General features: G+C 50.5%; 3 protein-coding genes across 3 annotated transcripts; all 3 read right to left on the minus strand.

The window, feature by feature from the left end:
• Positions 1–72: 72 nt before the first annotated feature.
• On the minus strand, positions 73–2,364 carry VFPPC_04804 (hypothetical protein; the record flags this gene model as incomplete). Its single annotated transcript, XM_018284089.1, has 1 exon — positions 73–2,364. One exon carries the CDS (start codon positions 2,362–2,364, stop codon positions 73–75), a length of 2,292 nt encoding a protein of 763 aa, XP_018145432.1.
• A 906-nt stretch (positions 2,365–3,270) lies between these two features.
• On the minus strand, positions 3,271–3,792 carry VFPPC_17689 (hypothetical protein; the record flags this gene model as incomplete). Its single annotated transcript, XM_022429378.1, has 2 exons — positions 3,271–3,468; positions 3,598–3,792. 2 exons carry the CDS (start codon positions 3,790–3,792, stop codon positions 3,271–3,273), a joined length of 393 nt encoding a protein of 130 aa, XP_022285584.1.
• A 2,046-nt stretch (positions 3,793–5,838) lies between these two features.
• VFPPC_04805 (tRNA-splicing endonuclease) lies at positions 5,839–12,211 on the minus strand (the record flags this gene model as incomplete). The annotated part of the gene is made up of 4 exons (XM_022428417.1): positions 5,839–5,913; positions 5,978–6,211; positions 6,279–11,802; positions 11,856–12,211. 4 exons carry the CDS (start codon positions 12,209–12,211, stop codon positions 5,839–5,841), a joined length of 6,189 nt encoding a protein of 2,062 aa, XP_022284489.1.
• Between the last annotated feature and the right edge of the window lie 649 nt (positions 12,212–12,860).

Here is a 12,860-nt window from a genome sequence, read left to right on the forward strand (position 1 = left end):
GCCATCCTGATAAAAAGAAAATGCTCGCCCCGATCAAGATCCGTCAATGTAAATAAACTTTTGCCATCCTCGTCAATTTCGCATAGGGTGGAATTGTCCACCATTCGTTACCACGGGTGATTGCGTCGTTCCCTGCCATTGCACGGTCTGTCCTGCCAACTCCCTCATCAAAGGCTCAATTGTTCCAAGTCCGCTCGCATCATCACTCCTGCTCACGCTGTCACTCCATGTATCGTCATCATACCTTTGTCCAGTCAGCTTCTCGAGAAGTCTACCCTGCGACAAGCTTGCCCTCCGTGTAAGGCGCTTCTTTTGAACATTCCTGTTTATTCTTTCTGCAGTCCCCGAAGTTTCACCATCAGATGCCCAGTCTCTGATATCCTCCAGTGGTTGCTCGTTCGCAGCCTCCATGGTCTTGTTCATATTGTTCAGAACAGGCACTAGTGCTTGTAGCCATACATCCCCGTTGCGTTCCAACCTGCGGAGTCGGCGTTCCATATCACGCAAACGATGTTCACGATACGCTTCATACAATCGCATAACCTCCTTATCCGCTTGAGATACCGCCCCCTTCTCATATGTCACTCCGCCTGACGCTAATTGTTGTGCCTTTGCTCTAGCCACGGCCATTGCATCCCGTGCCTTGCGCTCCTGTTCCCTGATAGCCTTCCATTCCCGTCGACGGGTTAACGACGTGCGGTCTGACGCACTGTGCCTCTGTGGGGGCGACCCTTGGGTAGAAGTTGGTGGCGTTGGGATGCTCGGGCTGTTAACAGTGATCGAGGGTATTGGCGACTCCGGTCTCTGCTCTGGAGATGCCTTGGATGGTGCTGTCTTCGGGCGCACAGGCAGATGCTTATCCTCGGCAGTACACGGCTCGACATCCATCACTACCATGAGATTACTCAATGTCAAATTTAATTGACCCGGTTGAGAGGTTCGTGACTTGTCTGATTCGTCCGCTGACGGTTGTGATGATGGATGGGCAGTTGAGGGTCGGTGCAAGGCTCTGGGGGCGTCCTTTTTCTGGTGAGCTTTTAGCTTGGCGCTTCTTTTCGCTGCCTCCATGTCCCGGCGTTTCTTCTCCTTAACTATATCCTTTCTGCTTCTCGTCGACCCCGCAGTTGTCGGACGAGACCCCTCCGTGTGAGACAACAAAGGACTGTCCGCAATTAATGTGGTGTTTCGAGTTTGACTACCATTTCGATTCGCCCCTTGGGTAACGTCTCTGTCATAATCCACCTCCGGTTGTAGCCTCCGAGGATCTTTGATGGTCTCTTGCACCGCGTTATTGCCTGCTGACTGTGCTCGGTGCCGGGCAGGGCTGGTTGATCGAACACCATTAACCCCGCCCACAGCTTGGTCTTGTGGTGATAACAACCCATCGATTGACGGTGGATGCTTCACAGACGGATTGGCAGCCATACTCGAAGCCCTGGCGGGATAGGCAGAGCGATGGAATGCTGACGATGAATTCTGTTTACGTATGGAGCCATCACCTCTCGAAGGGGTTCGTGAAATGTGCCATGGAGCTGAGCTATCATCAAGCAATGGCGTGTCAAACCCAGAGGGCAAAATGCCGTAATAATCGTTGTTCTGCCCGCTCAAGCTATTTGTTGGCTTATGAGGCGGCAATGGAGGCGGTCGGTGCCCCTGGGAATTCGTGTACGGAGAACGACCTTTCGAGATCACCGATGCACCATCAGACTCATATACCTCGGTCACGGGCCGCAAAACGGTCACAACACCCTTCTCGTTCCTGAATGTGCGAACCTGCTCCTTGCTTGGTGTTCCCATTTGCATGTCGTGAGTGAAAACGGGATACTGAGACCTCATCTCCTCCCCGTACGGAGTCGCTTCTAATGGAATGGAAATGGCAATGTGCCTATGCCCTCCAGTGGTGACGCCAGCTACTGCCGAATCTGGTAACCGCATGTGTTGCTGTGGCCTGGGCATCGACTTGCTCCTCCTCCCCATCTTCTTGATTTTGGACCACCGTCCTCGTCCATCTTCATCGTCTCCATCGTATGGTATTGACATGAAGTTGTCAGGTGGAGGCGGGTGATTCTTCAGGAAGTCTATTAGAGCAGCCACATCGTCCCTGGCTCGACGAGCGCGGATTCTTTCCCCCATCAACATTGTATCGTGCAAGTCGCCAGCATAGAGGTTGCTGCGGGAGTTTTGAAACTGGAAGTCTGAGTTGGGGCGTTCTGCTGGTCTCCCGACACGATGACGCTGTTCCACGCCTGTGTGGCTTCGACGATGGAAGGAGAAAGGGTTTGAACCCAGAGGTGACAGAGGAGAAGCGGCGTCATCTAGTGATGACGCCGTGAATCTCCTGTTGAGGGAGACCGGATGAGCCATGGCCACTACCTAATATACTGTAAGAGAAATAGCTATTCGTCAACAATACCAGTTCCCGGCCTTGGTGGCCCGCCCTTGAATGCCTGCAACGGGGAGTCGGCCGAGTTTTTCGAGGAGCCAAACGAGACAAGACAGTGGCTGATGTCTGAGCAAGAACTGGACTCAGATCGTTGACTGGACGCTGCTCGAGACAGGCATATGTGCTTTGCTGCAAGGCGTGGACAATGGTCGTGTCTCACTTGGGGGATACACAGTAGATTCAAGACGCAGAAGCAAACCGAGCGGTTGGGTGCGGATCGACACAAGGTCTTAACTCCAAGACAGTGGCCCCAGGAGAGACTACACAGAAGCAAATTTCTGACAAGGACTACCGACGTTGCCTGTCAAACGTGTAGAATTGACGGGGGCCGTCTTCTCAATAGAGGGGGCCTTGGAGCCACGCAAAAAAGCAAAGATGATGACAAGGAAAGAAAACTCCCCCGATGGATACCCCAACACTGGAATACTGATATGCAGAAGGGAAGAAAGCAGGGTCCAGATTCGGGCGTCAGGCAGAAAGGAAAAGAATAAAAGCACTTTCTTCTAAGAGATATTGGAAAGGAGAAGACGGCAAGAGATCGGCAACTCCAATGGCCCCCGAACCGGGGAAGACAAAGTCCAAATTGATGGAACCCTTGTTCGAGTCACTGGGGAACTGTTTATTGCTGCTCGTCACACCCTTGACGACATTGGAGGCTAACAACGGAGGTGGTATCCGGCAGGGTGGTTGATGCGACCAGGGTCCCTAGATAGTGTCCTAGTTGGCGACTGGATGGCGAACCTCTTGGTGATGAAACAGAGCCGCTGTTGGCCTTTGCCATTGAGCCTTGGCCGTTCAAGGCCAGGCGAGGACCAGTGCTAAATTTCTCACGCCAAGGGGGGGGGGGGGTGGTTAGTTGATGGGTAGTAAAGTTGTTCTTTGGCCTGGGGCAGGCAATGGAGTCGAACGATGGAGCCAGACCTCGTTGTCCCTTGCTTTGTTATGATGAGCAGTGACAACACAACGTCAGGATCCTGGAATGGCGATGATGAATTATCAACATGATGGAGGAGGCAACCGAACACCTGTCACAAATATCAGCTCAGACCCCGCGCGACGAGAACAATTATTGCATCTCTGGCTCCAATAGTAGACAACGAAGAGACAATTGCCTCTGGGTTTCTGCTTGGAAAAAGAAACACCTTGGACTTAGCGTGGTGACGAACCCGCAGCCCTTTTCCAGCCCACGACAGGGATTGGGTGAATTTGGTCGAGATGGATGAGGTTGACCAATGCCGCGGCCCACTTGACGATGCAAGAGGCGTTGTCTCTGCCCCAAAGGATGACATGGGGTGGATGGACTGATGAAGACGATGCTCCATAGTGCTGGTACGCCTGCTGGCACTCATGGTGGTGTTGCTTGGTGAGGCATTGTTGAGTCAAGTGGTGGGCGAGGGTGATCTTGACACCAAAACGATGCCAGAATCACAGGCTGAGTGGGCGTTACCTTTCCGTGCGTGCCACAGTCCACAAGCGCAGTATCATAATTGTAAGCATATAAAGCGACATGGAAGCAGCATGCACCATTGTGCGCTCTGGTGGTATGCATATGTGCCGTCTGGAGAAGCGGAAACGGAAACAGAGGCGGAGGCGGAGGGTGAGGGTGAGAAGAGGAAGCGTGCATGTGTCTTTGCCAAATCCATCGTCGGCGACTTTTAACATGTGAGGAGGAACGTGACGACAAGACAATGGCAGCCAAAACCAGCAGCCGCAACCTCTCCATGCTCAATGCTCGCGATATTACGTTTTTCTTCTGTCCCTCCCGCAACGTTGGTCCTTGCCCTGGTCCTTGTTCTGGTCAATACGACTTCCCATTGACTTTTTTTTTTTTTTTTTAAAGCTGACCTGTCGCTCATTTCCATTTAGCCAGGGGCACAACACCAAGACCAAGCCTAGTCTTGCAAGACCAAAAGATGGCCCAACAAAAATCCAACGCCGTCTTTCTGCGCCCTCCATCACACGCGCCGCCAAATGAAGACTGCTACCGTAACTGCAAGCTCAATTACCTGCCAAACGTGGTCTTGAAGAGTGCATTGCAAGAATCCCAAGCGCCCGGATTGCGTGAATTGCCCTCTCACCCCTGGCGCCACGACGATGATCGGCAATGATGGATATCGCTCCATCACCATTTTCGACGGTGACTACCAACCAGCTTCGTTTGGTTTCGTTTCTGCCTCCACATACTATGGGTCATCTCCTGAACTTGGGGTATGAAAAATAGCCCGTACAACGATGCAATAAGGGGAAGATGACAGGTGTTGGCCAGCTAGTCTTCCTTGTCCCAGAAGAACCACAACACTTTTCGTCCTGGTCAATTGTCTTGAGAGACCCGCCGTGTTCAGTCTCAGCTCTTTGACAGGGTTCGTCATGTCCCATGGGCATTGATCTCATGTATCACGGAATGCCGGCCACCGCATGGGGTACCGACCACACAGACATATGCACAACAGATGGGTAAATGCAGCTGGGCATTCTGGTCTGACATCATCAAATCATTTTACAAGGTTTCTTGCAGCCACCAACGGCGTGAAAATGTGTATATTCCCCTGGGGAAAGTCGCCGCCACGGAGAAGGACCCCATCGGTGAAGAGTCTCTAAAATTTGGTGGCTTTTCATCGTCATGGTGAGCTACGGTTGTATTACCCTTCAACCATCCATTGCAACCCCAGCCCCGTGTCTGCCGGACGCTGTAATGCGCGCTTGCATACCAAGTTTGATGCCCATGTTTTTGGGCTTTGTTGTTTGATAACATCCCGAAAACAATCTTCTGACCATTACCAGCTCAGCCTTAGCCTCAACAATTTGGTAAAGAATCTGAAATAGTGGCCTGTAGTATCTCCCTAATACCAACCTCCGTCTCTCCACGGTGGCCGTCTGAGACACGGGCCACCGTTACTATCGACTGAGACAATCCTTTCTTACTCCCCACGATTTGGCCGCCACTGGAGGATTCAATGTCCCTTTGACACTAATATGACCCAAGGGAGGTTATTCCACCTCTCCAAAGCTGTGAGGATCACGAAAGGGAACGAGTAGAGCAAATATACCAAACGGCTCTCAAACATTCGTACTTCACCGCAATGCAACCGCATAAGCCACCTTCACGAGTTGATCTGCCATCCATGTTTCCCAACCCCTTCAAAACGTTGAATATGTCCAAGGGTCAACCGATGCCATCCACGTCCCCGGTTGCTCAATCCAACAATTAATATTTTGTGCCATCCAGTATGGCCGTTCAACGAATCTAAGAAAAGAGAAAGAGCAAAAACAAAAATAAAAAAAATAGAACGCCGAGTTAATGCTCCCATCTGTCTATGCTATGCGCCATCGCAATGCTAATGCATCATCCCACTTGGTCTGAAAGGCAGCCCAGGTGCACCCCATCTTGATCAAAATTACCGCTTTTTGGGCATAAACAGGCTTGGTTTTGCCTTCTTTCGAGGCCCCGTCGGTATAGGCTTGTTCATAGCCTGTGTCGCAGTGGTTAATGACTGTTTAAAGACTTCCTCCAGTAACATCAAGTTAGTTACGCACCTTTGAGGAAGCCATTGAGTTGCTAGATTGACCCGCAGTCGACATCGATCCACTCGGTGCTTGATTCATCGCTGTCACCATCGAGTTCGTCGACGGCTGCGCGGGGGGCCGCTCTGGGGGAACCATTCCAAGGACCGACATTGCTGAAGGGTCTTTGGGTACAGGCGGTCGAGTCTGTTTGATGGGCTTCTGTCCGAACTTGCCCATCAGACCGCCTCGTTGCGTGCTGGCAATCTGCTAAGATGTTAGAAGTCTGTGATTGGTTGTTTTCTGCCTTAAATGCTGTTGGTCTGCCACATACTCTCTTCGCCGCCTGCTGCGCCGACTCTGGTCCGTCGAGTGCTCGCTTTTTTGTTTCAGCAGCTTGTGATTCGGAGGTATGAATAACGGGAGGACCAGCTCCGCGTGGAACAACATTCGGTGGGCCGAGATCTAGGCTCTGCCGAGATCTAGCTCCATCGCTGAGGGCTGGAGAGGCTGTTGCGTTTCGATTTGGCGTGAATGACCCCAATGTGGTATCCATATCACTCATTGCAGCGTTTGCCGGCGGGACGTCTGACATCTCAATATCCTGGGGAAAATCCACTCGAGGGGTGGCGTATGTCGAAGGGTTTGCCTTTTCCAAAGGCTGCCGAAACATTCGGAGTATATCGCCCTTGGTGTAGCGGTCTCTGGATTTGGCGTCTTCAATCAGCTTCTTCCAAAACTCACCCTGAACTAGTGCTCTGGAATCTCCCAAAATCCATAGTGAGGATTTAGCGCGTGTCAAACCAACGTTCATACGACGAATATCCGTCATGAAACCAATGCCTCCCGTGGAGCTCGCTCGCACACAAGAAAAGATGATAATTTCGCATTCGCGACCTTGGAAAGCATCCGTCGTATTGAACTCGATGATGTCGGTAATGTTATCGCCATATCGGCTGGTAAAGCGGTTGCGTAGCTCAAACAACTGGGCCTTGTAAGGTGTAATGATACCAATCTTGCCGGTTAGATCACACTGCTTGTACTCTCTCCTGAAACGGTCGTAGATTTCCATGGCCACATCCAATTCTCTGGTGTTGACCAATGACTGACCCTTTCTACCTTTCGACTGTACACCCTCCACATCGAAAAATCGGTAAGGGCCGAGGAGAGTGCTCTGGTGCCAGGGTTGTTGTCGCAGTTGCATCATATCCTGCCCGTCTTGGAGTTGACCTTCGTAAAACTCTTTGCTCGGAAACCTGCTAATTTCTGGATGCATTCGATACTGCATATCGAGTAGATGAACCGACTTGGGATGGTTCTGCTGCATTCTCACAAACAAACTTTGATCGTAGCCAAACCTTGCGGCAGACTGGGACAAGACAGTCGGGGGAAGCTGCTTGGGATCACCAACCAGAATGCACTTACAGCATCCGTACTTGAGTGGAATCAGAGCGCTGAGTTCAACACACTGGGCAGCCTCATCAATGATGACGGTTTCAAACTCAACATCCAAGTTGCGAAACATTTCATGGCCACTTCCACTGAGCGTTGCACAAAGCACATGCGCTGAGTTCAGAATTTCCTGCTGAACTTGTCTTCGACGCATTTCCATCTCTCGTGCCAGAGAATTGCCACTATCTTTGTTTGCATCGATCTGTTTGCCGATATTCATTTGCTGCCGTTTGAGTTCATCAAATTTTCTGGACAGGGTATTCTGTGTAATGCGGTTGTCCTGAGCTCGTGCCTCGTCAAGAAGTTGTCTGATTTCCGTAAGCTCTTCCTTGATCTTGGCCGCATCTTCGTGGAGTTTGTCTCTCTCCGCCTTGGCCTTGTCCTTGGTATTATCGCCTTCCATCCGAACCCGGACCAGCTCGTCGAGGGTAACGTCCTTCACGGCAGCATTGATAGCATCACTTCTACCAAGTCGAAGCACATTGATAGGCTTTGTCTTCCCAGTAGCTGTCTTAACGCCGTTCTTGAGACGAAGGACTAATTCGTCAACAGCCGCGTTACTGGGAGCACAAACTAGAAGTTTCTTAGACCGACCCTGGGTTATGGGTACAGAACTAGCCAAAGGTCGCAGTGGAGCGCCGACAGGGACACCATTCGACACCTGGGCAAGCTGTTCTGACAAAAGGGAACCAACCATTGCGGTAATCGTCTTCGTCTTGCCTGTTCCAGGTGGTCCTTGAATAAGCGTGAACCCGTCATTGTCCTGAGCCCCAAGAACTGCTACCGCTTGACCGTGATTAAGAGTCCAGTTTTGCATGGCATTTGAAATCTTCTCGTCACCGTATCGAAGAATCGGTGACGGTTCAGCTTTCAATATTTCATCCATGAGGTCGTAATACTGTAGACTTTCTAGTGCTGCATATTCTCGTTCGATCGTTGTCATATTTGTAATCTTGACCCCGTGAACAGTGGAGCCGGGCATTAACAAGGTCGAAAGGGGGTTATTTCGCGATGCCACTCGATAGGTGATTTCAATGAGGTCCTTTTTGTAGGTGATTCGATGCACTCTGGCGAGACAGTGTCTTGAAGCCGGGGTGCTGAGTGGATCTTGGGCTTCAGATACCAACAGAATATCTCCCTCTGATACGCCTCTGTCACGATTTTGAACAACTGGTAGTGTGAATGCCACTTCCAGATAACTATCCACGCTTGCTCTGCTCGCCAGCTTCATGCCGAAAGGTTGAGCTGTTATCTCATCCTTTGCCGTGACAAATGACCGCCAAGCTTCAGAAGCCAGCAAAGGAAAGAAAGTTCCCTGATATGATCTGGGGTCCGGATACTTGGTTGCAACCTCGGAGGCAGTTGGCCCATTAGGTGGGTCGTTGCCTTGGTGGAAAATATCCCATGCCAGAATAGTGTTATGAAGTCTGTCCATTGGAGGGATCAATCGCGCTCTCATTTCCTTTACTGAACGCTGTTGCCGTATCTTCTTGACTGGTCTACGAAGTCGATCTCGCAAAGCCTGCTGCCGACGTTTCTCGTGCTCGTCAAGACCTTTCTGACCACCCGTACTCAGACTTGCAAGCTGTCCATCAGAATCAGAGTCGGCGCTATCATCGTCTGATTCCTCATCAGAGCTGTTGACCATGATCTCACTTCTGCCTGCTAGCCCCATGCTGTGGATTCCAGACCCCTCGCTTGGAATGGTTTCTCCGCGAATCTTCTTCGCCCTCGCAATGGCTTCAGCGTCTCTCTTGGCCTTCTCCGCCTTTTCTCTCTGCCTGCTCTCCTTTAATGCCGAAATCGCCTTCATGTCGGGCCCCTTGGCTTTAGCCCTTGCTTGCTGTGCTGCGAGGTGTTTCAGAATTGGACTATCTGCAGACCTACTGAGATCCAATACATCGTCCCTATTCGTTCTTCTCGGCTTCGATGAATCTGAAGGAGAAGTCCCAGGCGGTGCTGACATGGACCAAGCATCTAGCTTGCTCTGCTTTTTCAACTTTTCTTTGTTCAAAGTTGTCGTCCGATCTGCAATGCTAGTAGCTGGTCTCACTTGAATTGTCTGAACCTCTTCATCATGGCCCAGAGCTTGGAGCAATTCGGCACGTTGCTGGTCGTTCAAATTTGTAGAGCGAAGATACTTTCCGGTGGTTCCAGTAGGGATGCAGGCGTCTGTGATGAGTTTTCGGGATGCTTCATTAATTTCCAGTTTGTTTTCCCTCAGCCGTGTCAAGATCTTGCAGAGAACGCGAACTGTCACATCAACCAACCATCTATCCTTCAGCCGAATCATGTTCTCCATCCCCCTGAAGTTGTCCTTGGCCGGCCCAAGAATGATCGGCATCACATCTTGTTCGCTCTTGCCCAAAGCGGTGGCCGAGGTGAGCAGGCCATCTTCTGCAATAAGAGCCTCCGCCAGCTCCATGATTTCTCGGCAGAACTCAGTCATGATGGCATTTGGAATACAAAATGACCAGGATTCTATGTTGAGACAAGACTTCGAAACGAATCGCCACTGCTCATTCCACCAACGCAGCACTACAGCAGCGGACTTTGAGTTTAGCGTCTTAGTTCTGAGAACTCCCGATGTTGGGTCGGAGAGTCCTCTGAGAACATCCCTGCTCATATTGAGTAATGGTCGGATAGGCCCCCAAGGAAACGGCGGCCGCAATATTTTCTCCAGCGTCCAAACGATGGAAGAGAGGGTTTGCTCCGGGTGTAGTTGAGACATGTGTTCTAAAGCGCCGCTTCGCGATAATTCACCTGTCCAGCTTTTGAGAATCTCGGCTGATCCTTCAGCCAGGTCAGAATTGTCGTGAACAGACAGTCCGACGATAACTTGGAATGGTAAACGGTCTGCAAATAGGAGATTCAGGTCAGTCGCATCCACCTCAGAGATTCGACCCAAAATCCTTGCCAACACATCAGCGATGGTGTTGAGGGATGCGTTGAATCGTTCACTGGACTCATTCAGTTTGTTGACGGTCTTGCGCGGCCGAATCTGTTCCACCGAAATCAGAGAAGCAAGGGACACCAGGACGTCCTTCGCCAATGTCACTTGATCCCCTGAGGAATCAAATAATTCTACAATGCCTTCCCAAAACACTTGTGATTTCCGAATTATTGCCGATTGAAGTTGCTTGTTGTTGTGAATGGCTTGGAACTCCTCTGAAAACATTTTCATGTCTAATCTCATGGCAGCCTGTATAACGGACATGGCGGCGTCAGAGACTTTGAATGTTGTCCAACCTTCGCGAGATTCACGCGGTGGCCGCAGATTTCCCAATATGACATCTTTGTACTTTACGATGAGGTTAAAGGCGCCGCCCGCGTATAGATGAGTCGTGCCGGATGCAATCTGAGTATTCGGATCCAAGAAGGTTTTCATGGTGAAGTTCATGGCATCAAACCCAGCGCGAATACACGCGGATTGCCCAGGTTCCCCAATAGATGGGTCCTTTGCCAACGTCTCAAACAACGTATGCATAATAACCTCACAGGCGTCATACCTACGATCCCGATTCAAGGACATCAGCCAGGGCTGAATCCAAGATGTCGGAAAGGGCACAACATCCGAATCCATGCTGAACCCACTCCAACAATCATCCAGAGATTGACGGAGCAGAGTATGGTACACGGGGCTCGCAAAGATTAGATCAGCAATTACGTTGGGCCGGGCATCACCGACCACGTCCCATAAGGCTTTGGAGTAATCCTTCAAGAAAATGGTCAGTACGCGAATCGCAACAACCAGTATCCCTTCGGAGAAACAGCTCTGGATGTGACGGAACAGCAAGTCGTAAATACTGGAGCCTTGGCGCAACTCCAGACTGCGCAAACGGCTGTGGCTCAAGTTCTCTGGCAGCTTAGTCAAAATAATCTCAAATCCTTCCCAGAAACGCTCAATCACCAATCGCTCTTCACTCGACAGGGAGGGTGTAACCTGGATCCTAGCGATATCATCTATGGCGTTGGTCAATCCATCGCTTACCGCCCAATCAAATTGGGCCTCCGTCATTGACTTTGAGTCGATGAATTTCCAATTCTCTTGTGCCCATCGCCGTCGATCATCATTTTTTTGGTCAAACAAGAAGAAAGTCATGCCAGGAAGCGGATTTTTAGTCCCCAGCTTGAGGTAGTTTTTGCCCTGTAGTCGCATAAACACGTACTGAAAGAGTGTGCGTTGATCGGGATTCCTCATATATGGCATGCAGCAGAGTGCTTCGTAAACAGCAATGAGAACTACCGACAAATGTTGCCCAAATTGGGTCTTTTTGAAGACTGCGCCACTGTCTTCAATCTTGCCAATGTATTCCTTGGCCCAGGTGAGGTTGCATGTAATTCTTGCGACGTCGATTCGATCCAGCATTTGTTCGATGTGTTCGATAACCTGTTCGTTCCACTTTCTGTGATTGTGTCAGAGGGTGTTAGTTCTAGAGGACAGAGGTTGTAAACGTACTCGGAAAATTTTTGGAGATAGACCTGCCGTTCCATGTGCCAATTGAGAACACATTCGGAGCAGTTTTTAAGGCCATCTTCAAGTCTGTCCTTAAACTCTTCGAGCCATTTTCCGGCATCACTTTTATCAAAGCCAAAAATTAGGCTGTTCCAATAGGTGATCTCGATGCGGCAATTACCGTTCTCGATACGTTGCTTCTTTTCCTCTATAGTAATTGTCGAGTCCGGGTCGTCGTCGAGCCTTTTGTAATCCTCGTGATCATTGGAGTCGACTTTCGGACACAGTAGGTGACAATCAGGCGGCAGCTTTTGAAATTCCTCATACCATTTTGCCAGCTCCTCATTAAGTTCCGACATGTTGGCGTTGGAGTCTGGTGCCCATCTCCATCTACCTGGCTAGCTATCAGGTGACCAGCTGTCCAGGCTCGTAGGTAGAATAATATTCCTGTAAATTAAACGATGCGCCCGAATCGAAGTGATGTACCTATGCCAATCGTTCGCGAAGGTTGGGACTTCAAGGCTGGGTAGACGATGCGGGTGCTTTCTGGCCTTGCTCCTGACCAGAGCCCCCAGGTATCAACGAAAGTCGGATGAGGAACGAGGTAGAGGAATGATCCGCTTCAAATTTCGCCAGTCTATCGGTACAGAGGAATGATCGTGGGAATGACTTGTTTAGGCCGTCGTGTGGGTTTGGTGAAGTCGATGATGCCTCGAAACTTGGCGGCATCAAGCAAGGAGATGATGTCTAGCTGTCTTTGTCAAGCTGATGTATGGTGCACTTTTTTCTTTGCCCACACACGCGTTGAGTGCTCATACTTCTTGGCGCGCGTGTGATGGTGGAAGTGGACCCAGTTGAACTTTGCCTCAAGTGGTCTGGAGCTTAATAAATATCCGCTCCAGGTGCCTGTGTTCAACCGGCCCGGCAACTACAGCCGTGGTCCGTGCGCATCGCACCTGCCGTGACAACTCAGCACACTCAGAGCCCAGATGTCCAGTCTCCAGCTGA

This window comes from Pochonia chlamydosporia, chromosome 3 (assembly GCF_001653235.2).
Source record: "Pochonia chlamydosporia 170 chromosome 3, whole genome shotgun sequence".
Lineage (NCBI taxonomy): Eukaryota > Fungi > Ascomycota > Sordariomycetes > Hypocreales > Clavicipitaceae > Pochonia > Pochonia chlamydosporia.